Source organism: Physeter macrocephalus, chromosome 13 (assembly GCF_002837175.3).
Source record: "Physeter macrocephalus isolate SW-GA chromosome 13, ASM283717v5, whole genome shotgun sequence".
Lineage (NCBI taxonomy): Eukaryota > Metazoa > Chordata > Mammalia > Artiodactyla > Physeteridae > Physeter > Physeter macrocephalus.
Window position 1 is genome coordinate 53,306,547 of NC_041226.1, and position 16,870 is coordinate 53,323,416.

General features: G+C 38.3%; 1 protein-coding gene across 2 annotated transcripts in view; it reads right to left on the reverse strand.

Annotated features, from left to right (window-relative positions):
• Nucleotides 1-2,088: 2,088 nt before the first annotated feature.
• The window catches only part of OBI1 (ORC ubiquitin ligase 1), a 46,486-nt gene continuing 31,704 nt past the window's right edge, over nucleotides 2,089-16,870 (reverse strand). For both annotated transcript variants that reach the window (XM_007100756.4, XM_007100757.4), the window contains one exon: nucleotides 2,089-4,840. In XM_007100756.4, coding sequence (XP_007100818.1) covers nucleotides 3,325-4,840 — 1,516 coding nt within the window. In that variant the 3' untranslated portion in view covers nucleotides 2,089-3,324. The remainder of the gene's footprint in view (nucleotides 4,841-16,870) is intronic.

The window sequence follows — 16,870 nt, forward strand, 5'->3', positions numbered from 1 at the left end:
ATGGGATGAAGATTTTAAAAATTAAAAGATAAACACTAAAGGTCATGTCAAAATAATATCTAACATCATGTCACATTTTCTTAGCCATAGCATTTTAAAAAGATGAGCAGTCAAAAGATACTGTTTTTATAAAGACATGAACTGATGTGTCTTTTCCCTTTATCACTAGCACATCTTTTTCTAACATAGCCTTAGTGCTATTTTGAAATTCATCTAAATGTCAGAGTTAATGTGAATCTTTATAAACTTAGAAGTGGCACACACACAACTCCCATCACTGAGCTTCCACTTAGTAGTAGACTTAGATCGAGGACACAGTCAGGAATTAAATGCTACTTGAAAAGAAACACGCTAATACTTCCAAAATACTACTTTAAAAAGAATCCTTGGAAACTTCAAACCCATTCTTCCTTTGGCCTATAAATGTGAACTCCCATGCATCCCATGCATGAGGGAGGAAGAGTACAAGGTCTGGAGTCAGAGGCCCAGCTCCAAAACAGGGTTCTAACCCCATTCTAGCTGTGTGACAACTAATTCTCAATTCACTTATTTGTAAACTGGGGAAAATTAATTCTTGGCTCACAGAGTTTGAAAAGAAGATTACATGAGATACAGGTTAGCAAAGTACTTGGTTTCAATAAAAAGTATTTGTCTTGCTTTAGGGTGTGTAAGATAATAGATATATTTTAAAGTGAGACCACCATATTTGTCATGACATTTCAGATTATGGTAAAGATATTAAGAGTACAAATGAGAATGTGTCATTAAAATCAGATCCTGCACAGATTAGTTCCTTCAACTGAGGAATGTCAGTTTTTTTTAATTTAATATAATACATGAAATATTGTTTTGGAGAGAATGGAGCAGTGTTTCTGAAGCAGCTAGGAAATACTCTGGCCCAATAGAGACACCCTCACCCGGTTAGGCACTAGTAAATCAGGTTACACACTCTGCATTTCCAGGGCACAGTGTCAGTTTGTATTAAAAACTAACACACTCATGGTTAAAAAAAAAAAGAGTTACAGACAGAATTAGAGTGAGGTTTACCCCCAAATTTACTCTATTCAGAAAAATGTTAGATTTCTACATTTAATAGAATTTCAAATGCATATCCACATTGTCAAAGATATTTAAACTGCAATATCTCTGAAAGTATCCATTAGCTTAAACATTATCAGAAAGACAAAGTAATGCATAAATACTTATTGGAAAAAATATGATAGAACAAAAATTACGCTTTAGGGCTTCCCTGGTGGCACAGTGGTTGGGAATCTGCCTGCTAATGCAGGGGACACGGGTTCGAGCCCTGGTCTGGAAGGATCCCACATGCCGCGGAGCAACCGGGCCCGTGAGCCACAACTACTGAGCCTGCGCATCTGGAGCCTGTGCTCCGCAACAAGAGGCCGCGATAGTGAGTGGCCCCCGCTCGCCGCAACTAGAGAAAGCCCTCGCACAGAAAAACGAAGACCCAACACAGCAAAAATAAATAAATTAATTAATAAACTCCTATCCCTAACATCTTCTAAAAAAAAAAATTACGCTTTATATTAAAGCCTCTTTGTGGGGAGGAGGCTCTTATTGCTTCTAAAAGTAGAGGTCATGATTCTCCAAATCATAAAAGTGACTTTTTATACTTTTATGGTTTTGTTGAATCCTGAGTCTATTATAACAGAGGTCAGCAAATTTTTCTGTAAAAGGCCAAACAGTAAATATTTTAGGCTTTGTGGGCCATATGGTCTCTGTTAAGACTATTCAACTCTGCTGTTTCAGTGCAAAAGCAGTCCTAGCTAAAATGTAAAAAAGTAAGTGCAGCCGTGTTCTAATAATACTTTATTTAAAAGCACTGAAATTTGAATTTCATATCATTTTCCTGTGTTGTGAAATATTCTTTGGATTTTTAAAAGCCATTAAAAATCGATAAACCAGGTTTGGTTTACAGGCCTTTCACAAAAACAGGTACAGGCCAGAATGTGGACCACAGGCCATAGTCCACCAACCCCTATATTAAAAGATCAATAAAAAATGGTAAGTTTTACTGGTCTTTATAGGCTAATTCAACATGAGACAACATCAAGGATTACAGTGCTTATGACATCCTTTATTCAATTCACATAGAAAAGCATGCAGTATTACTGTAAAACAGTACAGTATTAATGTAAAATGTTCAGTGCACATTAGATAAACAAGTCATTAACATACAAACCATTTTTAAAGGCCTATGTGGGCATATCAAACATGTTTAGAATAATATACCTTTTCAGAGTCCAAATTAAAAATTGTGCTTAGCTCATCTATTCTCACCCCCTTCACACTCTTCATGAAGAAGTTTTTGGGGGCCTACATAAAAGATAATCTTTTAGCCAACTGAAACTTCTTTTTCTTAAGTAAGGAAAACAGTGCAAGCAAGAATGCTACCATGCATACAGTTTCCATGAAGAACAGTAACATGCAAACAAGAACTTTACCACTCCAAAGAAAGTTCCCCTGGGACATAATTGGATCAAGAACTTGGCAATGAGTGCTTCTGCACCTGTATATCTGAAATGATGAAGCTACCATGTTTAGGCTCCTCCAAACACAACTGTTCCACGACTTCTTGCTAAAGTAGGCTCAATTTCTGATTTTCAACACACACAAAAAGATGAGTGAATGAAAGCTACCTGACATAAAACAAGTATTTTCATATAGAAAATGTATTCTTTCACACTAGCAACACATTTTCACAAAAACTGGACAGAACATAATGTTAAAAATGCAAACATATACATAACACCTAAAAAAAGAAGTAGATGAGCATTGGACTAAGGTTCGAGTGCTATTTCTCCATCATGGCCTTGAATAAAAGTTAGGCTACCACTAAACATAAATAAAAAGGGGCAGGCAAAATAATTTCCACCCTAGGAAAAGCTTTAAAGAAACTCAAGTGTCTTATGAGCAGTATGTGGACAACACCAAAAGTTTTATTTAAAAAATCCAAGTTCTGAAGATAACTGAGGCTTACTAATAGGCCATTGTACCTGAATAGTTAAATCAAGATTCAAGAAAACAAAATATACCCAAACCAGATACGTCTAATATTCATTAAAAAGAAACTCTCACCCTACCTTTTCTGGTCAAAAAGATCCCCAAATGAAAATGAAAAAGACTAAACTCTTCAAAGTGAACAAAAGTATCCTGGGTACAGGCTAATGCACCATTCTGACTTGACACCTGATGAAAGATTATCAATTCAAAATGGTATAGAGCTTTTAGGAGGGGAAAAAGTAACTTTAAAATCTTATATTCCTCTCAGGACAAAAACATAAATGACACCTTTCTAATGAGTCAACTTTTAGTTGCTTTTGATGGGCTGGCATTGGAAAGGCTGCTCTGGATTTTTCTTTTTGTTGATTGATTCACATTTTTATTCCTCTTTTCGGGCACAAAGGAAGCAGACCAAGGAGACTGAAGGTGGTTATGAAGACCATGCATCTCTGAGGACATCTTAAACAAAGATGACCCAAACCTTTGATCTTCAAATAGCCTGTGTGAACTGCTTAACAAAACACCCTGGGAAAACTCAGTCTGAAACAAACAGCTTGGGGGTTTGATTTCATTGGTTCCTGGGTTAGAACTGGGATGGAGTGAAAAATCTTCATTCATTTCCTGGTCAGATGGAGAGAGGAGAAAAAAAGAATTGGGTTTCCATTCATTTCCATTTTCTAACTGATCAGTAGTTAGAGAACCTTTAGAAAGGTTTGGTTTAGTTCTTTCTTCCAGCTTTTCTGGTTCCTCAAGGAATTCACTGCATTGAGATGACTTTGCTAAGCCATCCAAATCCAATGACTTAAAACCGTTATTACAAGGGCTCTTGCTGTTGTCTGACTCTGACATCATTGAATCCAACTCTGAGATTTTGTCAAGGTAAGCTGCATCCATTGATGCTTCGCTGGATGTTCTTGTCCGATTCATTTCAAAGGAGCGGAGAGAATTCAACCTCTTGGATAAACATGAGCCTGGTTTCTCACTCAATTTTGAAGAAATTTCTCCAACACAATTTGCTATCGTGTTCTCTTCTGAGCTTTCAAAATCCAAGCTGGGGGCATAGCTCGTGGAACAACAATCCCAAAACCCTGTCTTTGGGGAAGTAAAACATTCTGATTTCTTTTCACTTTCACTTCTATCATCTTCTGAAGAATTTTTATTACAAACATTCGGAGAATCACAAAAATCATCAAACACCAATTTTCTGAGATGGTTTGAGTGCTTTCTGGAACCTCCTGCTTTGACCACAGAGCTCTCTCTATTTTCTGGCGTATTGAGCTGAAGGCAACTAAGGGACAAAGGAGTACAGGGAGCTGGAAGATCATAGAGTTCTTCATCTTTGTAGGATACACAATCACTTGGCTTATTACCCCATTCTCTTTCCAAATAAGTATCCATACTTGTATCTGTCACATCTAACATTATTTCCACCTGTTTGTGATATAAGTCTTTGTTCTTAGAACAATTCGGTTCTGTTGTGCTGGTGCTTTCCTGTCTGACAGAACTGCTAGAGGGTTTTGCCAGGTGTGAATTCAAGGCTGAGGAGGCAAGCTGCTTTCTGGCGCCATCACCGTGACTCTTGGATGCCATATCCCCCTCGGTGCCTTTGCCCCCCTTGCCATCTGTAGAAAGTGCTCTCTGGCAAATGGAATTCATAGCTTCCTTCTCATCACTTGAATTTTTTAGCTGTGTAATTTGAGATTCTAGTTCCTCTATATATTTATCACTTCGTTCCAGGGCTTTCTTGAGGCGATTGGTTTCACGTTCATACTGTTCTACTTTGGACTGAAGAGCAGCTACTGTAAACCTTCCAAACCTGCAAAGAATGGAAGGATCGTTAACCTTATAGTTCAAGATTTTTTCTTTCCTTTTCGAAGTTTGAGTGCAAATTGTCTCTGCCCATTCTAATTTCACATAACAGTGACACTTCTTCAGACCACTCAATGAACAGGATAAGAGCAACGACAGATGTAGTACCTTCAAAAAGGGTTTCCCCATTTATGTACTAATGAGCATATGATAATAATGGCAAAGACCTAATAGGATACTTCTGTGGTCAAATCATACTAGTAGTAGCAGCGAGGCAGAAACTCGCTGATAATTTCCCTCCTAAGAGCTGGCGCTATCAGTTCAGCTCATATATGCATGAAGAGTTATACCCTAAAACAATGGCAAAGATTTATGATAACATTTGAACAGTGGTCCACATCTTGAAATATTTACATTCAATCATTTTCCTATCGTACAGCACTGTTTTACAATACATTCCTTATACAATGTCACCTTGTCAAACATAAAATGTCAATTTGAAATGCAGAAATCTTAGCAGTTCCAGCAGGAGTGGGTTTAAATACTTATTTGGACCCTTTCAATTATAGCTACCCTTGATCTGAAGTTTTTACTTGGCCTTTCTGAATACTGGGCTTTAATTCATTTCAGCTCTACTTATTTTTGGCATTTCACAACTGTGTGGGACATCAATTTCATTTCTTCCAACTTTGAGATACAAAGTCAATGTTTGTGCTTCCAATATATTACATATAAAAACATTTTCACATTCTCTGAAAAGGAACATTTTGAAGAATAAATGAAAAAGAACACAACAAAAATTCACTCCTCTCACTTGGAATTATCTTGTTTCCACTATTCCCTTAAGAATGGGTACTGGGGTTCAGCTAAGAAAACAATTTTTGAGCACCTAGTATGGCTCATGGTATATTTGGAGCTCACGATAAAAGGATCAATAAAAGTGTCCCAGCTCCAAGGGACATAAAGTATCTATCTTAAATTCTATCTGATCTGACTACCAAAGGAAATTTCATCTTTCAGGAAACTGCTTCTTATGAGTCAATAAACGTAAGTCTTATATTCTAACCCCATAAAAAATAACTTCTCTCCACAAAAGTTCTTTTAAAAAGCTTTTTCTTAATCATCTTCTTGATGACTTAAATATAGGCCCATCTTGAAGAATTCAGGGATTGTCTGTTTTGAGCAAGGTACTTGAGAAGGTGACTTCTAAAAATTGTTTTAATCTAAGGGTTTATCTTTTTCTTTCTTTTTTCCCTAATTACAAAAGAATAATTACAATTAAGAAAATGTACTAAGTATTAAAAAATTAAAATGAAGAAGGAGCCACCAGTAACTGTACCTCTTTGCGTCAACAACTATATGTTGTATGACTCTCACTCAACGCCCATCACCTCCTCCTAAACTGTAGCCCAATTCACTCTCCAGCTCTCGCCTACAGGATCCCTGCTCTTGTCACGAAGGGAACAAAGCAGGGACAAAGGTAAATATAGATTCATAAAATCTCAGGGTTAGAAAGGGTGTTAAAAGACATGTTGCCAAATACTGACCTGCTCACTGCAATTACCTGATCTCCCAGAAAGAGCACACTCCCTTCAACTTCTAAAAATCAAAGCAAACACCACAGGTATAACAAAAACAAAAGCAACTTCAGTAACAAGCCTCCTTGTTTTAAAGACAAACTTTACTACTATGAGTATTTATTTAAATGAATGATGGGAGTTTTTCCTTTTACACCAAAGAAAAATGTTTTGTTTTGTAAATGTAGTATTTGACAGAGTGGTAGTTTCTGCAAGAGAATTTTAAAAGGTGGACAAAGATCTTTAAGTTCATTCAGCAAAAATATCTGTGAGTTCTTGGGACTTCCCTGGCGGTCCAGTGGTTAAGACTCTCCACTTCCAATGCAAGGGGTTCGGGTTCAGTCCCTGGTCAGGGAACTAAGACCCCACGTACAGTGAGTGCAGTGCGGCCAAAAAGTAAAAAATAAATATTTGTGGGTTCTTGACTGTAACTACCCTGGCATAATCAAACAACCCACATATTTTTAAATGGAAAAACTATGTAGCATGTTTATTTAATGCAAACAGCAAAAGTGACAGCCTTAAATTTGCTTGCCAAGACAAAATTTGCTTTTTCTTAAGTGCACTTTTTATAATAAAACTATCCTCAGATGAAAAATAAAATCAAATGGTTTAAAATCAAATAATGTTACTAGATAGTAAGTCAGCTGTTACCAAAGGATGTCCTTGGGAACTCAAAGGCCTACGTAAGAAGTAGTGACAAATAAGGAATGTTTCCCAAAATATTAGCAGCTTCTTATTCTAGATTTTAGTCTGGAATTTCAGACATAATATCATTTTATGATGCTAATTTTTTTATTATTATGTTTTTAAAAGAAGTTAGTTAACAAATGTTCTGAGCTGAAGTCCAAATGATAGCCTAAGTATATTTTTTGTATTACTTCAGAGAGAAAGCTGAAGTGCCATGAGAACTAACAACAGAGGCCAGCAACTAAGCACATATGAGAGGGACAAGCAAGGAGGAGTCACTGATGGAGCCAGCTGTTTTCTAAAAGGTCAATGCCCTCAATTCCCCTAAGTTCTATTTCAATACTCTGCAAGTCTATAACACTTCAAATATTCAGACCTTTTTACCATTCTAATAAGGGAACTGTGCTGGTGGGCAAACTAAAAGAAATATATAGTGAAATCCAATGAACTGATCAATTAATTTATCAGTCCATGTAGCTTATCTGTTTTCTGTCTCTCTCTTCACCATTAGAGTATAAGCTCCAGGAAAGCAGGAATTATGGCTAGCTCCCTAGAACAATTCTCAGTACACAGGAGTTTCTCATTAAATATTTTTTGAATAGATGTTATTTTCTTACTTTAAGATACATCAATGCCTTACATAAAGACAGAGCCAACACTACAGGATAATCCAAAGGTCCTTGGGCCTCTTTCACATGTAAGTATTATGAGTCACTATATTACTAAACTAAATGTTTCATATGTTTGACTGCTTATTTTCTTTTTTTCACTGACATCAGGGAAAGCAACAGAGAATGACATACATACACAGTATAGTTCTTTGTATCGTACAGGCTTGCTGTTCTACACTCTACTCCATCCAAAGAAACTTTCCACTTTCACCTTAGCAAGAAAATGCAAACAGATGAGACTTCTGACATATTTTTAGCTTACGCTAGATACCAATATTAAATTTGGCAAGAGACAATTTACTTGATCATATAGAAATAAGAATTAGAGATGCACACCTGATGCTATAGTTCCATGGTTGAAAACAATGAGGATAAGAGCTTATTTAACTTTGGGTATTAATACTCTCTTAGTCACACTAATTCGAGATATTTCCAGACTACATAACATTAAATGAATCAATGCCAAGGCAAGCCAGAGGGATTTCTAATATCATTTACCATACTTCCTTTTCCTGCACAAATTTCAAAATGGAGTATTTTTATAAACATTCCATTAGAGACCAGAAGGCTTTGATTTTCAAAGCAGCAGTGATGGCCAAGGGCTTCATTATGTCAGAGAAAACATAAAGCAGTTTGGGGGCTGCATCTGATATCAGAAGTGTGTTTTGCTAAAATCTAAGGAGAAGCTTAAAGGATTTTTCATCTTGCAACGTTAACTGATGTACACATTCTGGCTGAGAGCTCCCCTGTTCAAAAAGCTACATAGGTACAAGATTGGTCCTGTCCCTACTAGAAGTAAGAGAAATGAAAAGTCCTATTGGTTTGAACTCTGAGGTATTATAACTAGAGTAAGGGCATCTCTAATAATGAAAAGTTCCCAAGACCACATTTTCTCATAGCTCGTCACATAGGAGGAACAGGACGTGTTTGAAGGGTGTCAGAAGAAAGCAAATGTGGTAAAAGAATAAATGCCAGAACCAAGTGCCAAAAGAATTAACCTCTAGTGCTATGCAGCCATTAACTAGCTGTGAAACTTGAGTAATTTACTTTGCCCCTCTAGTTCTCAATGGCAGCCCCAACAAAAGGGATTAATGCAGCAAAGCCCAGTGGGTTGCTGAGACCATCAAACTTCAGAAACATCTTCTTGAGGAACAAGAGGGGCTCTGAGGAAGTGAGCCCCTCTGCCCCCCATGTACCTTTGATTTTATATCTTTTCCTTACTTACTACCTGAGGTAAGAGTGAAACAAAGTGAAAGCAGTCTTTGGATCTGCACCAGCTTTTGTGATCCAGCCTACCTGATAGGTCTTCAATATCGAGGTACTTGATGGTTTCGATATGCACAAGTTTCAGTTACCACAGTTTAGTTAAATATCACCAGTCACTGAACAACATGGTTCAAATTTACCACATTATATTAACTGTGAGTAGCTGCATAAAGTAAGACTTCACTGCCAGCTTTTCAGTTCACAAAACACTATATAAACAACAGACCGTACATCATGAACAGTGACCAATCAGGTCACTTCTCTCAAAGTCTGAAAGTGACTGTGCACCTGTTATTCACTTCACACACAGACAATAAAACATGTAGTTGTGCTGTCACATGACATTTTACAAAAATGGATAATCAAAAGACAGAACTAGCCAACAAAGATGAGGTATAGCAAAGAAATGGAAAAGTGATTAATGCCAGTAATAAAGTTAGAATCAAATGTAAGTGTAGAGAAGAATAGCTGACTGTGGGAATGTTGAAACTGTCACTATTTGAGAGACCCTAGGTAAGCCAGAGGAACTTGGGAAAGGCGAACTTGTTGACATAAATGAAAGAAGTAGCTGTGTTGAAAAGGATAAAGATGTCTAGAGGAAGTGACAGGCTGGCAAAAAACTTCACATTAAAGCAACATGGAGCTATTTCACAATATTGAAAGCACAAAAGGATTAAATGTAAAGCTGATGCAAACTTAGGAATAGTTGTTGAAGCGTTAGAAAAGTTGCTGCCTTCATATCAGAAGCTACACGCTAAGAAGGCAAGCACTATTCAAATTATTCTCCATAAAGAAATAAAACATTTCAATTCTCAATGTTTCTAATGTTTTAAATGGTACTATAAAAATATTAATGTACTAAATAAGTATAGTTTTACTATTTTTTCATCTTCATATACATTTATAACTGACAGTAAGAGATTTAATGTTTTGATAAAAATTATTAAAGTTTATAGAACAATTTGATTTTTCTCACTGATTATTGAGATTGCTTTGCATGGTTTTAGGTTGAATGGTCATTTTTATGATTCTATACAACCATGCAAAGTGAGGATTACCTGTACTAAAGTAATGCTTGGTATGTGGGAAAACCAAGTCAACTTAAGTGAGTCTCAACAATTGTTTTTTAAAGAACAGTTACATTTATCTAAGAAAAGAATGACCCAGACATACAGTAAATTTTATTGCAGACTTGCCTGGCTATATAGCTGCAGTTGCATATCATCTCATTCCCTGACTTATGGAGATACTAGGAAAGTATCTTCTATACTTAAACATGGAAGAGAGATAAAAGTTTTAGGGGAAAAAATTTTTCTATTGTTCCTTTCCCTTTCCTAAGTATTTTCTCCTACAGCATAATGTATGGGTTAAAGATTCCTTAAGTTTGCAAATGCCTCTTTTTGATTACACAGAACTTAAGTGAGTAGTCTGTAATATGAGCTCTTTAGGATCTGAGTTTGGGTGGGACTGGGAAGGAAAGGGGGAGGTCCAGTGCTGTGCTCTGCTGTATGCATGTGTGTACAGGATGGGGAGGAGGCATATTCCAGGCAAAGAATACAGGGAGGACCAGCAATGTTCGCAGCTCAAAACTGTATTTGGTGGTGGGGGCCTTTCTCTCACCTGCTCCCAATGAGCTGTTTGTACATTACTCATATCTATTCTCATCCGTGTGTATGTATCAGGAGGATGGGGGAGAGCATTCTGTCTTTAAACTACTAGAGAAGCTTTGGAAAGTGCCCTATACATTTTCATCCACTGCTGAACCGGATGACTTGCCAGTGTTTCTTCAAGAAAGTTTTCTCTGTTTAAAATGAAACAGTTATGAAAATGTTACATTCCTAGAGAATTTGTTAATCATAAAACTACTGTCTATGGCCAATCCTTGTCATACTAGTTGAGTTCACAAAAATATATTAAACAACATGGGGCATACCAAAAGAGAACAGGAAAAACCTCTTCCCTCCTGAAGACTCAAGACAATGTTTCTATTCCCTGGCCCAACATCCGAATAAATAAATAAATAAATAAAGGCAAAGTGAACTCTGGGGATGGAAATTACCAAAAGTAAATGTAACAGATAAATCTTCCACAATGCTGTGACTACTAACGACAACGCTGGTGACAGTAACAGCAGCAGCCACAATTCACTGAAAGTTTACTTGTGTCAAGGACATTGCTATATGCTTGATATATATTAACTTACCTAATTTAACTGTCATGTTAACTTTATGAAGCAAGATCTATTATTCTTATTTTAAAGATGAAAAATGAGACGTTTAAAAAGGTTGTCTCTTCTTCCAGGTTATGCAGAAAGGAAGCAGCAAGAAGCCAAGTCTGTCTGAGTCCAAACACCATGTATGAAGCCATATGAGATGCTTGAACATGAGATACCTTCTTAAGTAATGTCAGCACCTATTTATACTATGACATAGTACAAAATGCAAGCATGTCTACTGAGTGCCAAGTCTGTAATATATGGTCAAGGGACTAGAATTGTTGTAGTATTTATTAATACATACATTTGCATTAGAAATATGGAGAGGAAATAACAAGATGTAGAAATACATTCAGATATGTATGCACAAAGCCAATAAATATTTATCAAACACCCATTACATTCTAGACATAAGTTCAAGAGTCTTTTCAAACTTCCAAAGATCATTTATTTATTAAAATGGCCTTGCAGGAAACTATAGCACAGACAGATCAACCTGGCAAATGCCAACCCAAAAAGGGTGACTATTTTAACCAGAGATATGAATACTAAATCTGAACCAGAACCATAAACTGGAAGCTCCATCTTTAATTGTGCTATGTATAAAAAGCATACATTATCTTCGTGTCTACCTCATGCACAATCAGCAGGCATCTTCAACTACAAGGAAACAAAGCTACCAATGTGAAATGAGCAAAATTTTAAATGTATAATTTTAGGACCTAAATATCACATAGGTACTTACTTATCTAGGTTCTAATAGGAATAAAAAACACAAGCTATGTTATATTGCATCTTATATTGTTATATTTACCACAAAACAGAAAGTGCTCCAATATTTGGAAGAATAAAAAAAGGCCACAATTTCCCCCTAAAGACAAAGGTCACATGGACAGTGGAACTAGACAAAGAATTAAGGCCCTTGAAGCCATTCCTTCTTCCTCCACCTCCCAAAAGTCCTGTTTAAAAATTAAGGTAGAGGGCTTCCCTGGTGGCGCAGTGGTTGGGAGTCTGCCTGCCGATGCAGGAGACACGGGTTCGTGCCCCGGTCCGGGAAGATCCCACATGCCGCAGAGTGGCTGGGCCCGTGAGCCATGGCTGCTGAGCCTGTGCGTCCGGAGCCTACGCTCCACAACGGGAGAGGCCACAACAGTGAGAGGCCCGCATACCGGAAAAAAAAAAAAAAAATTAAGGTAGAGTCTGATTGGAAAGCTTTCAAACGGAGAACAGAGTTTAAAAATAATAGCTCAGGGACTCCCTGGTGGCACACTGATTAAGAATCCGCCTGCCAATGAAGGGGACACGGGTTTGATTCCTGGTCTGGGATGATCCCACATACCACAGAGCAACTAAGCCCGTTCACCACAACTACTGAGCCCATACGCCACAACTACTGAAGCACGTACACTCTAGGGCCCGTGTGCCACAACTACTGAGCCCGCATGCTGCAACTACTGAAGCCTGCACGCCTAGAGCCCGTGCTCCACAACAAGAGAAGCTACAGCAATGAGAAGCCTGTGCACCACAACGAAAAGTAGCTCCCGCTCACAACTAGAGAAAGTCTGCACGCAGCAATGAAGACTCAACGCAGCCAAAAAAAAAAAAAAAAAGCTCGTATTATTAACACAATTTTAAAGAAAGGTTTTTTGTGTGTGTTTATTTTATTGAACTAACCATGCATTTGTATTTTAAAATTGTGGTGGAAATTCTTGCTGCGATACCTAGAAATTCTTAATAGAAAATCACCCAAGTGCTGGGCAGCATATGTAAATTGAAGAGGAACAGGTTCTTTTTTGTGGTAAGTCTCTAAAAAGGGCTAACCCGCATCTATAGTCACTGCCTGAAGATGGACTACTCTGTTTACTGTGGAATAAATTCCATTCAATTTGATAAATATATCTCATTTCAATTCCATGCAGAAATGCCCTAATTTTCTGCCCTAAAAGATCAGCCTCAAAGTTGACATGACATAAATGGCGATCCTAATCTTTCATGGAAGGAGAGAACCTTGAGACATGCTATTTCATATCTTTTTACAGTTCTCAGAGGAATAAAGGATTTATACCTTTTCCCAAAATATACTAACCTTAACAACAACAATAAAATCTCAATAGTATAAAAGAATGCAACTGTTGTTGGGTGAAAAAAAGCATACTTAAAAATCTCTGAACTAATAGTATCTATACATTTTTCACTATAGTTAAATCAATCTCTCTCTCAGCATGAAGAACAACACGAAACAAAATAAAACAAAAAACTGTGATCCAGCCACTCTGTAATTATTGCTCAGATGATAGTTATTGAGGACTAATGCATGCTGAGAGGTGATGAGGAAGGAAAACAAAAGGAGTAGAAGACATTATTCTTGTTCTCACGCAGTTCATGATATTTCTGACAACCTCACCGCTTAGTCATTAGCATGCACTACAGGCTCCTAAAATATCTTATCAATACAATAAAGGCAAGTTGACAGAAAACTGCAGTAACTGTCCACCCCCAATTAGCTGAATATCCAGAGAAGGGCCCCTCAGGCAGCTGAGGGGCCTGAGCACACCCAGCTGTCACAGTCTGGCCCCAGGGTATCATCAGGCTCCCCTGACAGTCTACAAGTTCCCCTTCCGGGAAAACCAAAGGGCACAGCAGAATCAGTCAACGGATCAGGCTGGGGTCAAATACCAGGAATCATGGCATTTGTCAGAGCAGAATCGTGAGAAACAAAAAAGGCCAGAAAAGGTCAAGAAGAGAGAAGAGCCAAGGCTAGCAAGAGCAGAGATGCTGCTGAGGAAGCTGAAAGCCAAGTGTAGTACTGGCACATCTTGAGACACAGTTTAGGAAGAGCAGACCTGTGAACCAGGAAGGGGCACAGCTCACTGTCAGCATGGAGAGAGGGAAGGGCAGGAAAACCTGGTTCAAGTAAGGCGACTCAGACCAGAAACATCGTCCTGGAGCCAGGCAAGCCCTGACACTACCTCCTCTTTTCGTCTTTCTTTTTTCTTTTTTTTTTTTTAAATTTATTTATTTTTGGCTGTGTTGGGTCTTTGTTGCTGTGCGTGGGCTTTCTCTAGTTGTGGCGAGCAGGGGCTACTCTTTGTTGCGGTGCACAGGCTTCTCATTGCGGTGGCTTCTCTTGTTGCAGAGCACGGGCTCTAGGCACGCGGGCTTCAGTAGTTGTGGCACGTGGGCTCAGTAGTTGTGGCTCGCGGGCTCTAGAGCGCAGGTTCAGTAGTTGTGGCACACGGGCTTAGTTGCTCCGCGGCATGTGGGATTTTCCTGGACCAGGGCTAGAACCCGTGTCCCCTGCATTGGCAGGTGGATTCTTAACCACTGCGCCACCAGGGGAGCCCCTCTTTTCCTCTATCTCTCAATCTTTAGTACAATTTTGGAAAACTTCAGGAAATCCCTCTACTCTCCTCATTTGGAGAATGCCAGGAATCTCTGACTTTCTGCCCTCTTAAACCCTATATACCTTAAGCTTCAAGAAAGCTCAAGATCTTAATTCCCTGGTCAGTTCCCTCCAAGCAGCAGTATAAAGTATTAGAGTGTAAGGACTCCTTCCTTCTGCCATGTCCCAGAGAAAAAATACACACACACACACACACACACAAACACTCACACTTTATACAGATACACACAGAGTACACACACACTTTAAACACACACACTTTATACAGAGTTCATTAAAAAAAAAAAAACATGTCTTGGGCATTCCCTGGCAGTCCAGTGGTTAGAACTCTGCGCTTCCATCACAGGGGGCATGGGTTTGATCCCTGGTTGGGGAAATAAGATCCCGCAAGCCGTGTGGTGCGGCCAAAAAAAAAAATGTATTAGTTCCAAGGAGCTGGTAGATAACTGAGCATGACAGTCAGCTGGTCAGTATATGATGTAATCCTTAAAACAGTATGATAAAAGAACCATCTTGGAAATCTCGGAGGGTCTCATAGATAAAATGATAACTGGGCTCGATCTCAAAGGAGGGGTAGGGATTAACCAGGCAGAATAAAAACAGAGAGGCTAATGGAGAGGACCAGGGAAGGCAAAGGAAAAGACATGAGGAAAGGTACATGTCATCAGCATGGCCACAGCAGAGTATAAGAAGAAGGTTGGAGAGGTGCTAAGAAGGCTAAGCTGAAATCATATTACTAAAGCGGCTCCCATACTATACTAAGAAATTTGGGCTTCAATTTGTGAGCAATGGGAAATCACCAAAGGTTATTAAGCAAGGCAGTGAGATGATCAAAGTTATATTTTAGAATTCAGGCAACAATAAAGCAGATGCTCCAGGGTTGAGAGAGGAAAAGAAGAGCAATCAGTCGGAAGGTTGTTAAAATCGGCTAAGCACGAAATCATGTGGATCTAAACTAGTGGGAACAAGAAGAAGATGCGTTACCAAGGCATTTAATAGGTAGGATAGAATACACTGAACAGTTAGGTATGGGGTGAGGACAAGGGGTGGAGAAACATAGCAAGACTGAAGTTTTTATCTTAGGCAACCGGACGAGTAGTAAAGCCATGAAGGAGGATAGGAACAAAGCAAGAGGATAAACAATCTTTTGTGTGGGATGGATAATGGATACAGTTATTTAGACACAAACCTCTACCAGTTCTTTGTGTTACATGCTGTGCCAAGGACATACAGTTATTTCCTTTAATCCTCAAAGCAGTACATTACCCACATTTTATATAAAGAAAGCAATGGCCCCAACAGGTCAAGTAATTTATCAAATGTTATTTATCTACTTATTTAATTATTCAGCAAGTATTTATCAGGTACCTCTCAGGTGCTGGGGTTTTGCAAGTGAAGGACATAGGCAGCAAGGCTGGACTCAAGTCATAGGCTGCTTTCAGTTTTCACGTCACCTCAGAAGAGTTATTTGAGAACAAGCCTTCTGCACTTCAAGTTAGTTGATTTGAAATATTTAAGAACTGCTAACAATGTATTTGCAAAAATTAATGTGAAATACATTGAATTTAATGTTGAATACTTTCAAGCATTCACCTCATAAAGTCACTGTTAAACATTAAAGAAAGAGAAGGGTGGGAGGGCTGAGCAGCCCTTTGCTTCTGCACCTTCTATTTCCTTACTCTTTTTTTTTTTTTTAACATCTTGGAGTATAATTGCTCTACAATTGTGTGTTAGTTTCTGCTTTATAACAGAGTGAATCAGCTATACATATACATATATCTCCATATCCCCTCCCTCTTGCATCTCCCTCCCACCCTCCCTATCCCACCCCTCTAGGTGGTCACAAAGCACTGAGCTGATCTCCCTGTGCTATGCAGCTGCTTCCCACTAGCTATCGATTTTACATTTGGTAGTGTATATATGTCCCTGCTACTCTCTCATCCTGACCCTAGGTTCTTCAGAACCATTTTTTTTTTTTTTTTTAGATTCCATATATATGTTAGCATATGGTATTTGTTTTTCTCTTACTGACTTACTCACTCTGTATGACAGTCTCTAGGTCCATCCACCTCACTATAAATAACTCAATGTCATTTCTTTTTATGGCTGAGTAATAATACATTGTACATATGTGCCACATATTCTTTAACCATTCATCTGTTAATGGACACTTAGGTTGCTTCCATGTCCTGGCTATTGTAAATAGAGCTGCAAT